The 20,174-nt window shown below is 53.9% G+C and overlaps 5 protein-coding genes across 5 annotated transcripts; 3 read left to right on the top strand and 2 right to left on the bottom strand.

Moving 5' to 3' along the window:
• Positions 1 to 874: 874 nt before the first annotated feature.
• On the top strand, positions 875 to 2,128 carry MRS44_012529 (uncharacterized protein; the record flags this gene model as incomplete). The annotated part of the gene is made up of 3 exons (XM_065618827.1): positions 875 to 963; positions 1,313 to 1,565; positions 1,619 to 2,128. 3 exons carry the CDS (start codon positions 875 to 877, stop codon positions 2,126 to 2,128), a joined length of 852 nt encoding a protein of 283 aa, XP_065474899.1.
• An 85-nt stretch (positions 2,129 to 2,213) lies between these two features.
• Positions 2,214 to 2,967, top strand: MRS44_012528 (uncharacterized protein; the record flags this gene model as incomplete). The annotated part of the gene is made up of 2 exons (XM_046281126.2): positions 2,214 to 2,828; positions 2,893 to 2,967. 2 exons carry the CDS (start codon positions 2,214 to 2,216, stop codon positions 2,965 to 2,967), a joined length of 690 nt encoding a protein of 229 aa, XP_046133018.2.
• Positions 2,968 to 4,558: 1,591 nt separating this feature from the next.
• On the bottom strand, positions 4,559 to 7,549 carry MRS44_012527 (uncharacterized protein; the record flags this gene model as incomplete). The annotated part of the gene is made up of 6 exons (XM_046270901.2): positions 4,559 to 5,318; positions 5,374 to 6,610; positions 6,665 to 6,994; positions 7,059 to 7,123; positions 7,176 to 7,303; positions 7,367 to 7,549. The coding sequence occupies 6 exons, from the start codon at positions 7,547 to 7,549 to the stop codon at positions 4,559 to 4,561; spliced, it is 2,703 nt and encodes a 900-aa protein (XP_046133019.1).
• A 3,661-nt stretch (positions 7,550 to 11,210) lies between these two features.
• MRS44_012526 (uncharacterized protein) lies at positions 11,211 to 13,368 on the bottom strand (the record flags this gene model as incomplete). The annotated part of the gene is made up of 3 exons (XM_065618826.1): positions 11,211 to 11,982; positions 12,033 to 12,303; positions 12,375 to 13,368. The coding sequence occupies 3 exons, from the start codon at positions 13,366 to 13,368 to the stop codon at positions 11,211 to 11,213; spliced, it is 2,037 nt and encodes a 678-aa protein (XP_065474898.1).
• Positions 13,369 to 17,885: 4,517 nt separating this feature from the next.
• MRS44_012525 (uncharacterized protein) lies at positions 17,886 to 20,123 on the top strand (the record flags this gene model as incomplete). Its single annotated transcript, XM_046269453.2, has 2 exons — positions 17,886 to 18,416; positions 18,468 to 20,123. The coding sequence occupies 2 exons, from the start codon at positions 17,886 to 17,888 to the stop codon at positions 20,121 to 20,123; spliced, it is 2,187 nt and encodes a 728-aa protein (XP_046133022.1).
• Positions 20,124 to 20,174: the final 51 nt, after the last annotated feature.

The raw sequence follows: 20,174 nt of genomic DNA, 5'->3' as shown, positions 1-20,174 counted from the left end.
TGTGGATTGGTATGGGATTAGGTACGAGGGTCTGCTCATCAAAGTGGTTGAGAGCGCTTGGTGCGCATAATCAAATCGCTACTTTGAGGAGAGACATGAAATCACAACTCAAGATTGTAAGACGGCGGATCCTATTTGCGACTGAGGCGCTTTGCGTGATGTTCGTTGTTGTTTCTGCTATGATGGAAGATGATAGATCCTATAATACCTTAGAATAGATCGACAACTATCTCTTCTTTGTTGTGGTGAGATGAAGCAGCGTGGGAACCTGAACCAAGACTACGATCAGCCCTGGGCATCGAACAAAGGTGTAGAAACACTTGGGGTATAAAGCATGCTGGGATCAGATATGCCAAGTCTCCTTCCGGCAGCCAAGTGGTTATCAGCGATACAATGCGTGAAGCTGAAAACACGTCCAATGCTACTAGGTTTACCAGATGTTTGGTGTCATCACAACGACAAAGAAATACTCAAGCAGGTAGATGACCTGTGTTGACCAACTTACCGTGAACAAGGATAGATATTCGAGCAGTAAACAAAGAATACTCAGCAGATTGTGTCACCATGTTCTAAACATGACCCTAGAATATATCTCCTTGGCTATCCTTTCATTCGGCAGAACAAAGGGTTCAGTCAAAGGTGAAGAAATGTCACTTGCATCAGGTCATCACCGCATCATGGCAGCCGCACGAGGGGCCCTCGTGATGATGGTTTTAGGCAAGGTTACTGAAGTGTGCTCTCGACCACACATCCCCGTCATGACAGCAGCGTAGGGTCGAGCAAGCTGACGATTGTTGAGGGATGAGAGTGGTCTTGGGTTATTGAAGAAGAAGAAACGCGAAAATTCGGCGCGAGATGGAGCATCTTATCACGGATGGGGAAGGTCACGTGGGGGCTCCACTGGGTCATCCAGATTCACAGAGAGGTGGTAGCGACCTGGATGGATGTTGCCTTAGACCTAAGGTACGTATTTTTTTCTCTTTTGTTCGAGAAGAAGCGAAGCTCCGTGATTCGGTGACGCCGCGGGGCTGACTGCGACAGCGGAGGAATAGAAGGGTACGTACCTGTGGCTCGCGTGGCGGCCCCTTTGTTCTTCGGAACCAGCCACTCAGATTAGCGGAAGAACGTACCGGCGGGTGGTCACTGCTGGGAAAGAGCAGAGGAAAGGCGGAAGGCGGAAGAAGGCCCAGAACGGAACAAGGACGGGGGGGTGTTTGGTAGTTTGTGCCTGCCCTGCCACTCACTCCCACTGGCACTCCTGCGTTTTGCCGGGGCCGGGGTCCACACTAACACGCCCACACCCACTGGACAGTGGCCGTCAGTCAGTGGCAGCCTCTGCTCTCGTGAAATTGCCTCGTCTTTCAGGCTCAAACTTTTGGCTCTCCCTCATTCCACACTCCACACCTTCACCACCTCGTTTCGCCCCCGAATCAACCTCCATCAACGAACCTACGATCGACCCCGACGACGTCAAACCCTCGCTCCGCAGCGACATTCGCCCTTTTCCCACCAAAGCCGTCGATTCTCACTCACCCGATCCTGCCGACTCGCGACTCGAGATTCCCGTCCGCGCCGACGCTCACCGAGCCCCGAGGAAAAACCAGTGCATGACGTTCAGCTGAGAAAGAAGCGGAGCGCTCGCATCGCACGCAGCGACTCTCGGTCGGCGACCGGCGCGACTCTCGCCCACCAACCCTCCCTCGCGGAGCCGTCCACAATGTCGTTCCATCCCCAGACGCCTCAGAGTCCATCGCAATTCTCCTCCGGCACCTCGGAGCCCGCGTTAGGCGTGGCCACCTCGATGACGGCCACGGCCACGGCCACCACCTTGCCGACTCCCGCCCACAGCGTCAGCGGAAGCGCCTCGCATCACGACGTCGCCATGGCCGACGACTCTCCCCACAAGCGGAAGCGCTCCGTGGATGACAGCGGTGACCGCGAGCAGAAAAAGGTCCACGTCGAGGAAAGCAAGCTGGGCATTGAGGACCTACATCTCGATGTGGGGAAGAAATACCTGCTTTGCCAAACTCGTAAGGCTCCCTGCACAGCACTCTCTCCGCTCCTCCTCCTCCTCCTCGTCCCGGCTCTGGATCATACCAGAGAGAAGAGTGTCGCCGACACCATGTGATTCCCGCCAGAGAATTGTATGTTAACATCAGTCATCTTTAGCCCATCTGGAATCGCTACCGCGTATATCCGAAGATTTGTACGACATGTTTAACCTCACCGGACTCGCCGCCGAAGTGGCTCGAGAGAAGCCCAACGGAGAGAAGAATGCACTACGATCATCCTACACCGGCCACATCAAGCGCTTAGGTATCGCTGGTCACTTCAAGGTGCAAAAGGTCGAGAACAGGGGCGAGAATGACCCTCAAGAAGAGAGCGACTTTGCCCAGATCCTGCATCTCGGCGATGAGGACTGGAACAACTCATTTGTCCGCGGCCGCGAGATTTCCCTCGGACTATCACAATCATCCCTCTCGAGTCTAGGACGAGCAGTCTCCATGGCCAAGGGCTCGATAAAGAAGGACGTATGGGATACATCAGTCCTGGGGCTTCAGTCCTCAAACGGAGAGCTGAAGCAGCCATCTTCAGCAAGGCCTACCGCCCCCAACACTCCCCTCAATGTTCCCGGCGCTGTAGGACGACTAAAGGCTCAAGGGGCCTCGGCAAACGATCCCAACAGGCCGCGGCGGAACATCAAGAAGCGAACATACGGCGACAGCAGCTTCGAGGGATACGGAGAGGGATACCCTGATGATGACAATGCCATGGAAGGTGGATACTCTACGGGAGAGGGAGAAGGGAGCCAGAAGCGGCGCAAGAAGGTAGGGCAACATTTCTCTCATTGCGCCGAGTTCTTTGTTTGTGTTTATCTGACTCTGTCTCTAGAACCCTGGCAACGCCTCACCGTACCCGAGCGCTATGCGGCAGCAAAGCTACGGCCCCGGCATGGTTGGCGCTTGAAGCCCTCGCTCCTCTCACGCGTTCGCCAACTCACGCTCCATTCCTCGAGTTGGCCATCCATCATACGGCAGCGCCCTCGAGCCCACTAATAGACCTCACCGAAAGGTGTCTTGAGGCTCAGAGGGATTGTTTCCTCACGCATGACACAGACGCCATACGCCGCCTCCCCCCTTGGCTTGGCCTGGCCTGGCGTCGCGTCACGTCTCACAGCGCTTGACTTTCTGCACATCCCTCTCTTTTTCACACCTTGTACAGGCTACCTACCTATATTACGATACGACTCGACTCGAGGCGGTTACAGTATTCCCCGAGAGGGGGACCTCGCGTTGGGCACCACGCGGCCGCCTCCTGTCTCGCTCGCTCTTTGGAACCAAAACAAAAAAAATCAGTGCTACTCGATTTTGAACTCTCGTCAATTTTTTCACGCTTGGTCTCGTTTCGTCTTTTTTCTGCAACTTGCATTCAGTAGGGGCGTACACACGACATTGTCGTCCCCGACGAGCACGGCGTTTAGGCAAAGGAGATGAAAGAATGGATCTCTTTGTATTTGCAAAGAGGGCAGGCAAATGGAAACCGGCCGGACGGTACGGGAGTGCGGTACTCCCCGGCAGGGAGGCTTCTTTTTTTCACTACGTTTTTTTCCACTCTCAAAAGACACGGCCTCCCTCAGTATTCCTGTTTTTTTACTGCCTTTTTCTTTTTTGTTTTTTCTATCATTGCTGCTTTTGATATTTCTTTCTGCTGCAGTCTTACTACTACACATTTTTGTTTTTTGACAAACGCTCAATGAAGTTAACACATGGAGGGGGGAGTCGGAGGGACGGAGCAAAGGGGGGAACCAAAGGGGGAAAGGGAGGTGGTGAAATACCTTTTTTTTTCTTTTTATTAACGATGGTTTTCGTCTGCATGGAGGCGCTTCGCCAGGGAGCCCGCGCCCGACTATGAAGGGAATGAGGAGAGAGTGAGTATTTGTCCAAGGGGGCAAAGGAGGTGAACGAGAGAGGGGGAAAGGGGACGAGGAGGAGAGGAAGAAAAAAGACAATAGCGCCAGGTAGGCCTTATGTGTTGTCATCGTCGTTGTTGTTCTTGGATTAGATGCCAGCTAGAGTCGCAATTCGACGCCTGGTTTACAGCGAGTCGATGTTGCCTATTTGTGTAATACCAGTGATGTAAAACAGATGTCTTTACGTATTGTGTGTGTATTGTGTATTGTCGTGGTTGTTGTGGTGACGTCTTTGATTCAACATCACATTCAAGAACAAACAAGAGAAAACATGTCTGATACCAGCAGGCATAGAGACTTGAGTATCACATCTCACGTGAAAAACATCCAAGATGAACAGTTTCCTGTTGTCATGTGCCAATTGTTTCTATCCAGAATAAAATCAAACAAAGAATCAACCAAATGCTATTCCTCCACCAACCCAGCCCATATGTGTCATGTCGCATATCTCGTTACACCCGTCAAAGGGGTATTTGTCCAAACATCTCCCATGATTACCTCACCTCTGATTACAACACCAGACCTTTTGATATACATTGCTCAAATAAGCATGGGGCGACATTCAATATCTCGGGTATCAATCACGCATCATTGCTGTGGCACTTGTCCCTCCTCCTCGCCAAAGTTGCCATTCTCAACTGTCGGGTATGCACCTGTCATCATCTCTGCCCAGCTCCAGTCTAGTGTCATGGGCAGGGAGAAGAGATCATGTGGGAGTAGAGGTTGCTGGAACCCGCCTGCTGTTGGCCCTGGCGGGGACTGCATGCTTCCATTTCCATTCATGAACGAGTCAAAGTCGCCATTCTGCCCAGGCTGGGGCACCGGGAACTCCTGAGGCCAGCCAGCTGATCCCGCCGGAGAAGGGTCATTCATAGGGGTATTCATAGAGAATGAAGCCCTGTGATCACCATTCTGCGGCGGTGATAGCTGAGCTTGCGATGACCTTCTGTCACCAATAGAAGACACCGACATGGGCGGAGTCGCTTCGGCGCCTGTGGATTGTCGAGGGGTCTGGGTCGAGGAGCCCGGGACTGGGGTCGCCTTGGCCGAGGCCGCGGTGGGATTGGGTGATGACCTGCTCGTCGTGTCCTGATTCTTACGTTTCCGGCGAGAAGATTGCTCCTTCTCGGCCTTTTCGATAACAGCCTTGGCTATTCGCTCGAACTCGGAACAAATTCCAAGCATCCGATGAACACCACCCTGCTCAGCCTCCTGTCCAAGCATGGAGAGGAATGTCACCACCATGTTCATCAGGCGGGTGTCTGACTTTGCTCGTGGATCGAGAGGGTTCTGGAGGATATTGCCGAATAGGGTTACTAGCGCAGAAACGGGGAAGTATAGAATGAGCCTGATACCTAATTAGCATGGATGTTAAGCCAGTAGATTGAGGTCTTGATTCTTACCAAACACAGGAAAAGTCACCCTGCGGGACGTATTTAAGCAGCGAGACAGATGCTCGTGCCGCAGCCGTACAGAGGGCTGCCGAGGAAAAGACACGCGGGTTGAGCGGTTTGGCGTTGAGACCCTGAATAGCATAGTTGGACAGGCGGCTAGTCCAGTACCCGTGGTGAACCGACATACGATGGATCGTCGTTAGGCAGTTGTAATAGGTGAGGTGCACCATGACAACGTGGAGAATCAAGGGGGTATGCGAGGCCTTGATCTCATGTTCAGGTCGGTAGTCGATCGGAATGCGGTCCTTCCAGTCCTCCAGCTTCTGATCGAGCTCGCCAATTGTATTGAGGAGCTCGCCATCAGATTGCTTCGTGGCCTGAACCGAATACAGCCGCTTGTAGACCTCGCTCTCGATTGTGGCAAACTCGCACATGACGCGGAAAAGGTTCATCTTGCCCTTGCCGTCAGCCAGGGGAATGTTGCCAATGTTGTCCTCAGGGTCAGCATCCGGAAGCTCGACATTCATGTCATCGTCGTCCTGGGCTGGTGGACGGCCAGCACGGAGACACAGGTCCTTGTCGAGCATGTACGCAATCCAGAAGACTCTCTTGCGCTGCTCAATCTCGACTGGGTTGAGGTTGAATCCAGTTCCACGCTTGTGCAGACCGATACTGTGCGCTAGACGCATCGCCGCGGCGATCAAGAGGAACGTTGGCTGAGGGTTGGGCGTTCCTTGCATGAACAGAGCCATACCAAGAAGCGCCTGCACACTCAGGAGATCCGTGTTGCGCATGGTCAACTCGGGGAACACACCCAGTGCGTTCTTGAGATAACCCCATGCCTTGTCATCCTCCTCCTGGGGCACGAGATTGCTCATGACACGCAAGCGGTGGGCAATCGCAAGCGCGCAATTGAGACTGGCCCACCAGCCAGATCCGTGATATGGGTCCGAAGAGTACTGCCGTTCCACCAGGTGCATAAAGGTCGGCTGGTGGAAAAGGGGGAATATGCAGTTGAAGTTCTCGAAGAAGTCCTTGAGCAAAGACAACGCCTCGGGCTTCGAGGGCAGAGGCCGGAAGACGGGTCGTTGGAATAGATCGCCAAAGACTTCGGGCTTCCAGTTTGTCCATTTATGGTCATCCACTGATACATCCGAGATGGTTCGCTGGAACGAGTTGTCACCCGTCTTGGAATTCACCCATGAGATTCCCTTGGGCGAGAAAATAGAGAAACCTGAGGAAGAGCCTGCGTGGTATTAGCGACTAAACCGGGTGTAACAGGAACATATTGGCAACGTACCGATGTATCTTGTCTCACCATACGTATTGGTAACCAGCGAACACATCATTTCTGAAAGCGCCTCGACTTCTTCCTGGTCCTCGGGGTTGGCGTCATCGGGAGCTGGTGTCACTGACTTGCGTTTGTCTTCCCTCACAATAGGGTTCGGTGAGGTCAGTGAACTTTGAGGTGTCGACCCGGTTCCATCAATAGCAGAAGGAATAGAGGCGGTCTGGGATGGCGAAGCGGGCGAAGATGCTGTGGCCATTGAGGCCTGCCGTGACTTTTGGTTTCTTTCCATCAACTTCTTCTCCAGAGCTCCGAGATCACCATCCTCTTCGTCCAGAAGACCTGCAAGGATAATGTTAGTTTGCCAAGAGTTGAGAAAGTAGAGTGCTGCCGGAAGAAGACATACCAGATAGCCGTAGCAAGTGTTCCATCCGATTCAATCGGTTCTCTAGTCCTTCGATGTACTTGGCGCTATAGATTGATAAGCAACTGATACCAATTCCCGAGACCAAGGCGTTGTTACCCTTTGGGAGGAGCGCGCTTCTTCTCAACTTGGGTAAAGACGCATTCTGTCTTGTAGTTGATGCAATGGGTGCAAGCAGGCATCTTGCCGTCGCACTTGATCTTCTTCTTCCGACACATGTCGCAAGCCTATCGAGCCCGAATCAGCGCCCAACTTCTCAAGGCCGACGATTGCGCCAAGGTATCTCTTACCCTAGCAATTCTCCTTCTCTTTGGATCATTGGAGTCGTCGAGTAGCATTGCTGAGTCGGGAAACATTTGAGCGGCGAGCTCAGGGGGCAACTGTGGTAGACCATCGTAACCGCCGAAGATCTGTGGCGGCTGATTCATAATGGGCGGTGCCATGCCTGGCACCTGAAAGCCCATATGGTCCATCTTGTTCAGAGGGGATGCGGTCGTCGCGCAAAGGCGTGGGAATATTCGATGCGAAGGTTCGTGTTCGTGAACGGACGGTCAATTCAGTGGGAGGCGACCTGAAGCTTGGCAGGACCCTTCGCTTCTGTAGAGGGTGCGCGTCGCGGCGAGGCCGGGCAAGGCGATGATCGTGGGCGTCTCGTCGAATGCTAACTGTTGGGGAGTGAAGTCGCAAGGCGAATCATGGGGTCTGTCGAAAGGCGACGCGGGAGAGTAGTAATAGGTAAGTAGGTAAGTGCTGCAGATAGTGGAGAGGTTAAAGAATCTCAGCCGTTTTGGCGCTGTTCTAGGATCGGAGTCCACGGATCGATTACATATGACGATGGGCAAGCCAAGGTCGGGGGAGCCGCCGTCGAAAAGGGCGTCGGACAAGGCAGGCAAAGCAGGGTCGGCCTGGGGGTGCGGCGCGCTAAAGGGGAGAGCTCTCCTAAGCCCGGCAGACGCCTCTTTTTTTCTTTCGTCTGAAGCAACCAAGCAAGCAGGCAAGCTCACGCTCCCTCTCAAAGTCCGCAGCTCAAGTGTGTCTGTCTGGTGGGCGACTAATAAGAACTCGATGACTGAGGCGGAGGTGGGTGGGGTGGCGGAGTCCTTCTTTGGTGTGACCCCCCTCCCTCCCCTCTGGGCGGTAGCGTTGCACAGTGAGTTAAAGAGATGCCGGTTCAGTTGGAATTGTCTTGAAGGAGGCGGCCGCCCGTGACGGTGACTGGCGTTCCGTTCGCTGACAGTGAGATCTAAGGTGGTGAGGTGAGAAGCTGATGATTTCGTTTTTCTTGCTAATAGAGATATATTCTTGGACGGTTGAGGTCGATGGGACTTCGGGGACCTAAAGATGTCCGGCAGCAGTAGCAGGTACCTCACGGCAGGTACACCTTCCTTTGCTAGTGAAACAAAAAGAGTTGCAGGGAAGAGATTCAGCCAAGCAGGGCAGGTGCAGAATAAGTCCTTATTCGAATCAGGTAAAGGGCTAAAGAGAGCCAATGCACGTCGTCTCTTCCATGTCATTTATCTCGTCCCGCCCAATCGTGAGCACCTTGGCCTGGCAGGGCTACTACGTAGTAGACAAAGTACTCTTTACCTGTCTGCCTGTTAAGACGATGGGAATATGCAGGCCTGCAACCGCATCTCACGCACCGTTTGACCCCGGCCCGGCACTTGAACCAAAAAAGAACCTTCTTACATGCACCACCGTCTGCACTACAGTGCATTACATGAGCGCTTGCTTATGACTTTTGACGCCGTATTCGGATTTCAACGTTTGAGTTTTTTTTTCTATAGAGGAATAACGTGACATGCAATGACAAATACTACCCCAACTTGACATCCATCCAATGCAGACACTGACAGCCGCAGCCGCGTACGCGCCGTCATCCATGACAACCCCAAGACGGACAACCCCCCAGTCAAGTCCAGTCCCGCTCGATGCCGAAAATTCCGCATTGAATTCAATGACGGCAAAAAAAATGGCCGAGCATGGGATTCCAACAGCCTCTGCTTCAGCCTTCAGCCCTCTCTCCAGAGATTGACGAGAAAAGTCTAGATTCGCCCTCCGCAAACTGGTTAGCTCCCAACGCCTCCTGGAACGCCCAGACTTGCTTGCCCCCCGAAAAGCCATCTCCAACAAAGTCCGCAGGTACAAGTCTCCTTATATCCGGTGGGACTGTCCGTCAGAGTTGCATAACGATGGGGGGTTCGAGACCATCGACTCCACAGCTTTTCAGGACTCAAACTGCGCCAACATTTGTGTGTTCTTCACCACCAAGGCGGCTGCCTCTCTCTTTTCGCAATGGACCCTGGTCTATTGAAAGACTCTTCTAACCACCGGACGTTGCCTCTACTCCCGGGATGATACCCAAGACAGGGGTTGTTGAAAGACGGGTTGCAACCGGCGGTGTCTGGTGAGACTGCCTAGAGACGACATTAATCTCTGCTTAGACAAAGATTATATCTACATTATCAATTCGCAGTGACGATGACGTGAACCCTCCTGTCTCAGGCAGCTTTCCCCCCTCCAAAACGACTTTAAAACAAGGCTGCCATCCCATCTTCTCTCTTCACGTCGCCGGAACAAACCGTCATCCGAAGGCTTCCAAAACCCAACCCCGAATACGTGAACCCCCCAGTCGAACTAGGATCGCATGATCAAACATCTTCGGCATCCGGGGAGGGGCTGTGCATGTCGAATCCACTTCTCTCAACAAAGCCCCATCCATTATCTGCGCGTCCCCGGTTCAATTGGTATAGCTTCATTACTCATGCTGCCTTGGGGTCTCTTTAGGGGTCCTGTTTCAGGCCCGCTTCGGGTTGCGTTTGATGTCATGCAACCCCCAGCCCTTGCTGTGACACGTATGGGAGGGACGCCAGTCGAGTGTAACCCAGTTACACGCGGCTGACGTTGCCGTAGCTTATGCGCTTCGCTATATCGGACAGGATCGCTATGAGACATTTGACCAGAAATGGTCCTGGCCCACGTGGCAGTCCAGACTCATCAGCCTTTTTGTCTCCGGTTAGCTCTTAGCAAACCGGACGACGGCTCATCCGCTGCCATGAAGGGTATTGCTAAACATGACTTATATCAGACGGTGATTATCCGCTAGGCCGGTCAGGATTTAGGGCCAGGCCCATCCACACTCCGTCCGTTGACGGGAAGGAACAAATCCTATTCTATTCCTGTTCTTCACAGGAAGCAGAATGCTGGCTCACCAGCTTAGCCATTTGACATACGGCATGTTCCGGCGATCCTTCCTCGTAGACCTCTGTCAGTACCTGTTATTTTCTATATATGATAGCTAATGTCTTGGGTAACGCCAAAGAGCATCTTCAGCCCCTTTTCATCATTCGCTTCACGCAGATATAAGCCATGGATGTGCGTCAAAGACCCAAGTTGATATAAATATCTACTCCATTCCTGTATTTCTGTCATTGAGCACGCCAATGGCTACTCCCATAAATGCTCCTCCACACAGCCCAGCAGGCCTGGGTATCTTGTTCAAACAATGGGGGGGCAAGCTTGTATTATATATACACTAGACCTCTCTTCCACCGCACCGCTTCCAGCTTGATGCCCGCCCAAACTATCATCTCCGCCACCTCTAGAGGTCATGAGGGAAGAGAAAAGAAAAAAGGTATTTGTCTAGTAAACGTTCGTGAAGGAGAGACAAGAAGAAGAACCTTGGACCGTCAAGTCCGTCTCAGGGTATGCTTTTTGTGGCACAATATATGCGCCCCCAGTGCTTTTCAGCTTCCTCCTTGTTGCATTGGCAACAACAACAGTAGAAAAATTCCTCCTCTTTTAGTCTTTCGACTCCCATCTTCTATGTTTCCATGTCCTTCTCTTCAGGCTTGTAGTACCAAAGAGATCCCAGATGATGATGTATAACCACATTCAAACGCCAAACAGAATGCTTCTTGCGCCACCCAAGTATGTCAAGATGTGACAACAAAAAGGGAAAAAAGGGAATAGCAATCACCTCAAGAGGTGGCCGTAGATGATTGGTGAGAGAGCAATAGCAGTAGCAGTACTAAGGGAGTATCTCAACATTGTTCATGATGCAACAACAATGTACAGAACGCTCAGGTATCGAGAAACAAAAATCGCAGGAATGGAACGACGAGGGTCTCATCGTCAGATCCTCTCACGGAATCGGGACGGTGGTGAACCGACAGATCCGTCTTGCGACGCAACGGATCCACCACCTACCGATCCGCCCAGGGCGTCCGAGTCGGGCCGCGGCCGTGCTGGCGGATCGGAGAATGGATTTGATTCCGTGATCGGCGTCCGCGCCGGACCCGTTCGAATAACGGGTACGCCGCTGACAGGACGCATCGGTGATCCCAGGGCTAATCGATTCGAGTCTCGGTCGCCGGGATCAAACGCCATGGAGCCTCTCCAGTAGTCAGAGTGGCCACTCATAACGCTCTCACGATTCGTCCGGGGGTCTGAGTATCCATCGCCGCCGACTTGGAGGACCGAGGGCAGTTTCTTGCCCGATACTCGGTAGAATCCTCGCTCGCCGGTCGGTTCAGGTTCAGGAGCCGGTTGCTTCTTGCCAGTCAAGCCTGCAAGAGCAGCAGCAACGGAGAATCCTCCAGCGCGCTCCGCCATGGCTCCACCGCTTTCACCTCCAGGACCGCCAATTGCTCGAGTACCGGCCTGGTTCTCTCCAAGGAGACCGCTAGTGTGCTTCCTCTTGTACCTGAAGGCGAACATGACAAGCAGCGCTAGGAACGCCACACCCGCGACACTACCCACAACACCACCTATCACTTGCTTCTGCTGCGGTGAAAGCGTACCAGGTTCCGTGTCATTAGAAGCCGCTGTGGTTGTCGCCGCGGGTGGTTGAGCTTGAGCCGTTGCTTCGCTGTCGCTGCCATAACCGCCGCCACCTCCACCTTCGCTGTAGTCTCCCCCCACCAGGTCGACGTCCAGCTTTCGTCGGCGATTGACGAGTAGATTGAGTCTGACAGGCTGAGTTGCGAGGCGTCGGTAGTCGCTGCCTCAATCGAGGATGTGATGAATGTGGAAGAGACGATGGTGATGGTTGAAGAAGTCACGGTTTGCGGAGTGTTGGTCGTGGACAAGGACTGTTTGAAAGCGGATGTATCTGATGATTCGGTGGCAGACGCATCCGTAGTAGCTTCAGATGTGGCTTCTGAAGTGAGGTCAGTTGTGATATCAGTCAGCGTCGTAGGATTGGCTGATGTCGTAGTGAGATCTTCTGCAGCGGGCATGTCAGTAAGCACATGGCTGGAAACCTTAGCAGCGAACGGGAGGGGCGAGTAGACATACCAGTGGTTGCGGTAGCAGTAGTCGCGTTCTGCGACCCACTGAGTTCAGAGGTAGTGTCAATGGCAGACGAGAGAGCCTCCGTCGAAGCCGTCTCCTGACTCGTCGTCTCCGGCTCCGAAGACGTAGGAGCAGCAGACGTCTCTGGAAGACCGCTAGTAATGGACTGGTACTGCACATCGGACGTGGGAGCCAGCGTGGTATCTGAGACGGGATCGGGAACAGGAACCGACTGGGAGACGGTCGCGTCCGGGAGAAGCGTGGACGGCTCGGGCTCAGTCATGTCGGGAGTATCTGTCTCGACGGCGGGGGCGGCATCGGAAGAGGGCGGCGGAACATTGTAAGTCGCAGCCGGATTCGACGCCGCTGCCGCCACAGACGGCGAAGGATCCGGGTTAGAAATGGCGACGGTGACGCCCGAGGCGGAATCCACGACGACGGTAGCTGGGGCGCCAATATGGGTTTGGAGCTCAATGGGAGAGCCGACAGAGTCGACGACCTGAACGAGGGACACAGTCTGGACAACTTGGGTGACGAGATTATCCTCAGCGCGAGGTTTTAGGTCATTGGCGGGGGTGCTGCCGTCCTGGGGAACGTGGAGGTCGAGGTTGGGTGGTGTCTTGCGCCGGTGCAGGCGATGGTGTGAGTGACGGGAATGGTGGCCGTCGCTGTGGAGCTGGTCGTGGTCGTTTGTATCAACGGCGGTATCCCTGAGATGGTGCAGATGGATGTGAGCGCGGTGGACGTGGCTGTGAGAGTGGCTATCGTCGTTCTCGTCGTCGTTCTCGTCTTGGTCGCTGGCGCTGTTGGAACGAGCGTGGTAGTGAGGATGCGATGCAGAGCGAGAGTGGTGAGATGCAGACGCAGGGCCGGGCAGATCCGAGGACGAGGACGAAGGAGAGGAAGACGACGAAGCCAGAGGCAAGGCCGAAGGCGAAGGATCGACATCCATATCCAGGGCCTGAGCGAGTGAAGGCCCGCTGGATGAGTAAGTCATGGTCCGGTCGTCGTGGCCGTGGGCGTGGCCCGCTGGAGGAGCTGGGGGAAGCGTGGCGATGCCGATACCTCAGCAGTAGACACCCAAGACTAGTTGGTACTGGATTGCGTACCCGTCCGACGACGCAACGCAGGGACGTGCACCGACGGTTTCGAAGCGGGTACCTAAAATAACAACTGGGCAGGTCGGTAGCCCGTAAAAAAGTAGTGGTTAGGGATTGGCACTGGACCGACCGATGGGGAACGCGGCACGGCGATCGTATTCGCTAGTTGGTTGGTCCCTTGGAAGGATTTCCCCTTGAGGCTGGGTCGGGTTTGGTGGTCGACGAGTTGAGTGGAGGGTCCTACTGTAAACTGCAGCCCTCAGGGCTTTAGGTGCTGGAATTGGAATTGGTGGTGGAAGAGACGAGTGCGGAAAAGTCAAAAGCCAGTTGTAGCATCGACAAGCACATGGTCATGATCATCCACTACCTGTCCTGTCCCAGACGCAAAAAGAAATGGGAAAGACGCCCAAAATCACACAAGCACTGAGCAATCTTTACGCACAAAGAACTGGGCTGATTCGGATGGATGTCGGCGGGCGGGGAGACAGACAGTCAAAGGACAGGATCCGGGATGGATGCTAGGAGATATTTCGCCCCTTGCGCTTCCAGTCTTTGTGTGTCCTTTGTGATGGTCCCTCTTTTTTCCTTGTTCAGAACCCTCGAGAAAATCCAGGTCGTCTCAATCGATAAGAAAAGAGAGGCACGAAATGAGAGGCTGATGCCCTCGTTCGTTGCGTCGGTCGGGGTTTGCGAGGTTGGCTGGCTGGGGCCTCGGAATCGGTGGGAGCGGACAGGGTTATCGGTTGATGGCTGTTCCTTGTGTTGCGTGGTGTTTGCTTGCTCCAGCCTTTTTCCTTGCGCGCGTGCTCTCACACGTTGGTCCTGCGCTGCTGCGGTCCTCTTTCTGGATCCTTCTTTTGGCGTTGGTTTCCTTGCATTTAATAACGGTTTCCCAGTCTCGACGATGGCATGGCGACAAAGCAACAACAAAAGGAGCGCTGGTTGGTTCGTCGTCAAGGTCGTCGTTTCTCGTTTGGCAAAAGTCGTCTCGATTTGTGAGGATGAAATACGAAAATGAGCGAAGGGCGTCAATTTGGAGGGCCGAGTAAAGAAAAGAGAGCGACTAGAGAATCGAAAGGGTAAAGGAGAGGATGGGGTCGGGAACGGTGACGGACAGAAAACAAGAGGAGAGCCCGAACAGAACAAGAAAGGGAAAAGAGAGGAACAAGGTGGGCGAAAGAGTATACTAAAATGGCGAGGGACAGAGAGTAAGAGACGAGGGGAGCACAACACGACCTTTCGGGCTGGTCATCTCCAGACCTGGATCCAATGCCAATGGTGACCACCACCACCCGGGCTCCTGGTCGTCCGTCCTCGACCGTCCGTGGGTTCCAGTCTGTTCGTCAAGGTTGTTGCGCCTGGTGCGGTTGGGATGGGATTGGATTGGATTGGATCCAATGCATGCTGGGGGGCCCTGGTCAGGCCTGGGGATGGATGTTCCTGAGCCTGTGCACCAGTTCCTGTGCTTCTTTCTTACTTCTTGTTTTTTTCCCTGATGAGCAATAGGAATGGCCAGTGATCGTGCCGGGATGCTGTGGACGATGAGCGGTTGTGGGATGGGCTAATGGCCATGGGACCAGAAGCCGCGAGATGGGATATAATCTCGCTTGAGATGAAGGTGGTGGCTCTTGGGCTACGGACGGCCAATCAGCGTGGGGTAGCCGCACGACATCACGACATGGGGGAGACCACTAGCCAGGTACCAACGACGGAATACGACGAGAAACACAAGCCGGGGGGCACAAGAGAGCAACAAGAGATCCAACCTGCGCTTCGGAGGTATTCTTGGTATGGAGTAGGTTGTTTGGGTCCCATCGGCCGGGCCTCGTCGCTTGGCCCAGACCCAGGTCCCCTCCTGTCGCTGGCATGGCCATCAGACTATAATGGACCTCTCAACTGCGGCGCGTACACGGAGAATACTACCTATAGCACACAAATGATGCCTTAGACGAGGATTGCAGACGAGAGTGACTGCTGACATCCAATTGCTTGGCAGAAGCAAAGCTGGGGCTTTACTTTAGACACAAGAGACGGGACACCAACACAAAAGAGGCTTTCGATAGCCTCGTCCCGCACCCGTTAGCCACAACTGCCATTAGGGTCTCGAGGACACTACGAAACAGGCCATTCGGCTTGGCCTTGGCCTTAATACTTGCTTTTTAAAACCACGATGCGAACTTGGGTTCAATGCTCAGAGCCAGACTCATCTTAGCGGAAAAGGAGTCTCTCCCACTTCGGTAGTTCAGGCCGTTCTCTCGACTCTCCTCAAAACACCCATGATCCCCGTCTTTATTCTTTTCTATATGCGCCTTCTCTTGCATCTTGTTTTCTGGTGACAGGGGATGCGGGTAGGAGAAAACGGTGGGTGGCATCCCATCCCTGCCCTTGAACTGGAATGGCCCATCCGGTCGGTGGTGGGCAGAAGCAACGCGTCGGTCGGGGGGAAATTAGACCGGGGTTGAACGCGTGTGTTCCGTAGCCGGGGCGAATCAGGGCTCGCGATGGAGGAGAGAGACTCTTCTGACTGGAGTATGCAAGTCGTTGTTGAAGACGCATGACAGGAGTCTACAACGGCGTGCAGGATGCTCCGTAGATGGGATGGGATAGGGATGACTGTTTCTGGCATCAACAGAGTAAATGCTCTCTCATCTATCTCAGCATGATCGCCCTCATCGTGCAGCTCATCAATCTGAAATGTCCATCCGTGGTAAGGAATGCCAGGTTTACAAGGATCAGCAAGACTGAATCAGATGCCCTCTCACAAAGGACGCACACCCGCCAGACACTGAAATGTTTCTTACTCAGTCCCAGTCACTTCGGAGCCTCTTTTGTCTCTCCCTTTGTCTCTCTGTCTCTGTACTTCCCGCAAGCCAATTAGCTTCCGAAACACCGGAGCCAAGAGATTCCAAAAATAATCCCCTTGTTCCTAATGGGGCCGCGCGATGACCTGGCCCGTGATGAGTCCCCTGTGACGAGCGGGGCCTTTGAGAATTGTTCCCCTGACTTTGACTTGGGGGCATACCAGAACAAGAGTGGAAGTCGTCGTCACCTGGTCTTGGAGATTTGGATCGAATCACAATCCGTGAATCAGGGGGTACACGCTGTGTCTGCATCGCACACACATGGGCGGCCACGCATTCCCACATTCCGTCCCTTGCAGGATCTACTGGGTATCCCATCTCGTGGGCAGGCCAGGCTCAGATTAGAACGTGGTCATGGCATCAGGATTTGCACTCTACTCCGGACGGAGGAATTCATTTTAGCTCCTGACGAACCATGGCCGGGATGTTTCCGTTCTCCTATTCCAAGTTTGGCTTGTTGAATCTATTTGGGTCACTGCTGATTATCGATCGAGATGAGTATAGAGAGTCTTGTCGTCTGTTCCTTGTACCTGCATGCAAGATGCACGTCTCTTCTCAGTCGGTCAATATTTTATCATGTGAACAAGACGGTGAGGGAACAGTTTTGAGTCAGTCAGAGGCCATCCACTGCTCGAATACGAGGTTTTGTTAATCGCTTGCGTCTTGTCGACATCCGCACATGCAGTCGCCCGCCAGCAATACGAACGGGTATTAAATCACTCACGGGTCCCGCCTCTAGAGAAGAAAAAAAATTGTCGAGAGTGCGTGTCTCTCTGTTGGCCACCCGTCGGCCGAAAAAGCTGCTGATGTGATGGGCCACGGATGTCAGAATGGATAGCCTGGCAGAGGCGAATATCCATTTGCTTCCTCCACCAAGCGGCCGACACGCAGGACAGATCAAAAGCATTGACAACACACTTCTAGACACCAACCAACCGGGACATCTCGCGCTGTTGATGGGGTTGCGTTGCAGGTTACCAACCTGACACCCAGCATCTCGTCAGGCACAGATAAAATCGCCTCTTGTTGGAACATGTAGAGATGGGCAAAACAACTCACAGCCATGGTCAAGCCACTTTCAGGCACACACAGACAGTCTTGGTGGAGCACCTACGTAACCTCCTCCCACCATCCATCTCCATGGGTAGGTACTGTATCAAGCTCGTGCTGTAGGTCCACCAAGTCAGCCTCGACATGATTACGGTACTCGACCAGTTTTGTACATCCACGATCCAGGCCAAACATCGCGCCAGCAAGTGTCGAGCCTGTGACGTCGTCGTATGCCTTGTATCACGCCCAGCGCCAGGGTCCAGGGATCACCATCTACTGCATCCATCTCTACCCCACGTCCTTTGGCTCCCTCACCATCGTCACCTCACCCGACCTTACGCCAACACATCCATCTGCAAAAGAAGGGGTCGGTGAGAGACTGAGAAAAAAAAAGTGACTTTGTTAGCGCCCGAGGCCCTGCTCCTAAACTCCTCTTCCTTTCCTCCCTCACCTCATTCCTCCCACCCCCGCATATCCCCGTTGAGGCCATCCATCCATCCATCATGGCCGACCCCTCTTCTCCCCCGCCGCCGCCTCCGCCGTATTCCGTCCAACAACCTCCGTACTCTCCGGGTCCGGCGGCATACAAACCGTCTCCGACTCCGCCTGGGCCGTATCCGTCCCGTCTCCAGGCCTCCGGCGCGTGGCTAGCTCCTGATCCCCGCTCCTCCTCTACGCAGTCCCTCCTCCCTGTGTACCCCTCAGAAACTTCGCTGCAGAAAACCCCACAAACACCTACTGGAGATCATCAAGGTCGGCGCAAGCTGCTCGTTATTTACCTCCATGGCTTCCTGGGAAATGATCAGTCCTTCCGTTCATTCCCGGCTCATGTCCATGCTCTCTTGACCAACTTGCTCGCCGACTCACATGTCATCCACTCCAAGATCTATCCACGGTACAAGACGTATCGTGCCGTCGACGTTGCTCGAGACAACTTTAGCGAATGGCTGACTCCTCACGAGTCTCCCACTACGGATGTTGTCCTGGTGGGACATTCAATGGGTGGCATATTAGCTGCTGATGTTATCCTCATGGTATGATCACTCCTCTCTATCTTGTCAAGGTACTAACCCCTATATCCGTAGCCAAATCCAAGCCCTTACGGCACATATCCCTTCAAGCATCGCATTCTAGGACACATCTCCATGGACTGCCCCTTTCTCGGTCTTCATCCAGGCATTGTCGTATCTGGCATATCAAGCTTGTTCAAACCTGCAGCAACGCCTCAGGACCACAGCCAAGAGAACGCCAGTCTCAACGCTCCATATGGAATCTCAGAAACTGCCAGTCCCGACAGCTCGTCCCTAAATCTCACAACCTCGCACAGTTCCGTCCCTGGGAGCCCCTCGTCCGCAACTTCAGCATCTGTCTCGCAACTCCCCCACGACTCATTCTTCAACCAGCCCTTCTTCAACGACTCTGCCCTTCAAGAGCGCCCCTTTGTGCGCCGCATGCTGCACTTTGCCTCCAAGTACCGCTCTGAAGGACTAGTACAAGCTGCTGCTAAGCACGTCGTCTCGTACCTCGAGTTCGGCAGCTGCCTCGCCGACCTCTCAGGTCTTGAGTCTCGATACGCCCGCCTTCGTGCCCTCGAAGACGTCGACGAGCTTCAGCTTCAGAATCAAAACCGGGACCCTCGTGCGCCCACGACTAGAGTGCGCTTCGTCAACTACTACACATTGTGTACCGGACCCCCCAAGACTCCCAAGTCGGAAACGCCAAAGGCTGGAACTCCCGAAGAGTTTGCATCTTCTCAACAATCAGGTTTTAGCACGCCAAACACAACAGCTGGCACAAGTCTTAGTCCTGAATCTTCCTTTTTACAGCCCAATACGGCTGAAAATCATCTCCGTGCCAGCCAGGAGAGTCCCAGGCCAAGCATAACGATAGAGCACCGTGATACAATGGGCAACGCAACCAATCATCAAACTCTCCTCGACGCAAACCACAAAGATTCCCCAACCCAAGCAAACAACACCCAGAACGATTCTTTCAACAGCGCAGAAGCTATAGCTTCAGACATCAACCGATTATCTATGCACGAAATCGATCCAACTCCCATCGACGACTCCAACCCTCCTGATCAACCACGCCCCAGCGAAGAAGTCGAACTCGCTCCCCTCCCCGACCCCCCAACCCCTCCCGAGCTCCCAGACGTGACCATCTACACCGACAAGGACGAGCGCAAGCAAGCCGAAAAGGAAGCAAAGCGCCTCCAGCGCGCCTACGAGCATGCCGTCAAGGACCACGCCAAGGCCATCCGCGAGCGCGAGAAGCTCCTCGAGAAGCGCCGCCGCCGCGCGCAAAAGGAATCCGACAAGGCCCTCAAGGAGGCCGCGCGCCAGGAAAAGGAAGCTCTCAAGGAGGCTGAGCGGGAGGCCCGGGAGGAGCAGCGCCGCATGGAGAAGGAGGCTGCTGCAGAGCAGCAGCAGCAGGCAAGGGATTGGGAAGATCACCGGCGCGCTGCGGAGGCTGAGGTTATCGCCGAGGCGAGAGACCTCAACTCGTCGAGACCAAAGAAGCTGCGCAAGTTTTGCAACCTGCCCAGAGATGGCAGCAAAGTGACCGATCCGACTTGGGTCGATGTCTTCATGGCTGATGTAGACGAGGTCGGGGCCCATTGTGGATTATTCTTCCCTGGACAACACTATGAGCAGCTGGTTGGAGATGTTGGAAGTCGTATCATGGGATGGGTGCAGGAGGACTTGACAAAGCGAGCTATCCTAGAGATGGGAGTGTGAGAGTTGATTTCATAGTCAGGATTACCACAGTCACATCAGAGACACGCCATG

The sequence above is a fragment of the Fusarium solani genome (assembly GCF_023522795.1).
Source record: "Fusarium solani strain SB1 chromosome Unknown bctg00000008, whole genome shotgun sequence".
Lineage (NCBI taxonomy): Eukaryota > Fungi > Ascomycota > Sordariomycetes > Hypocreales > Nectriaceae > Fusarium > Fusarium solani.
The sequence above is the reverse complement of the archived record's forward strand: the minus strand, read 5'-3'. Positions and strand labels throughout refer to the sequence as shown.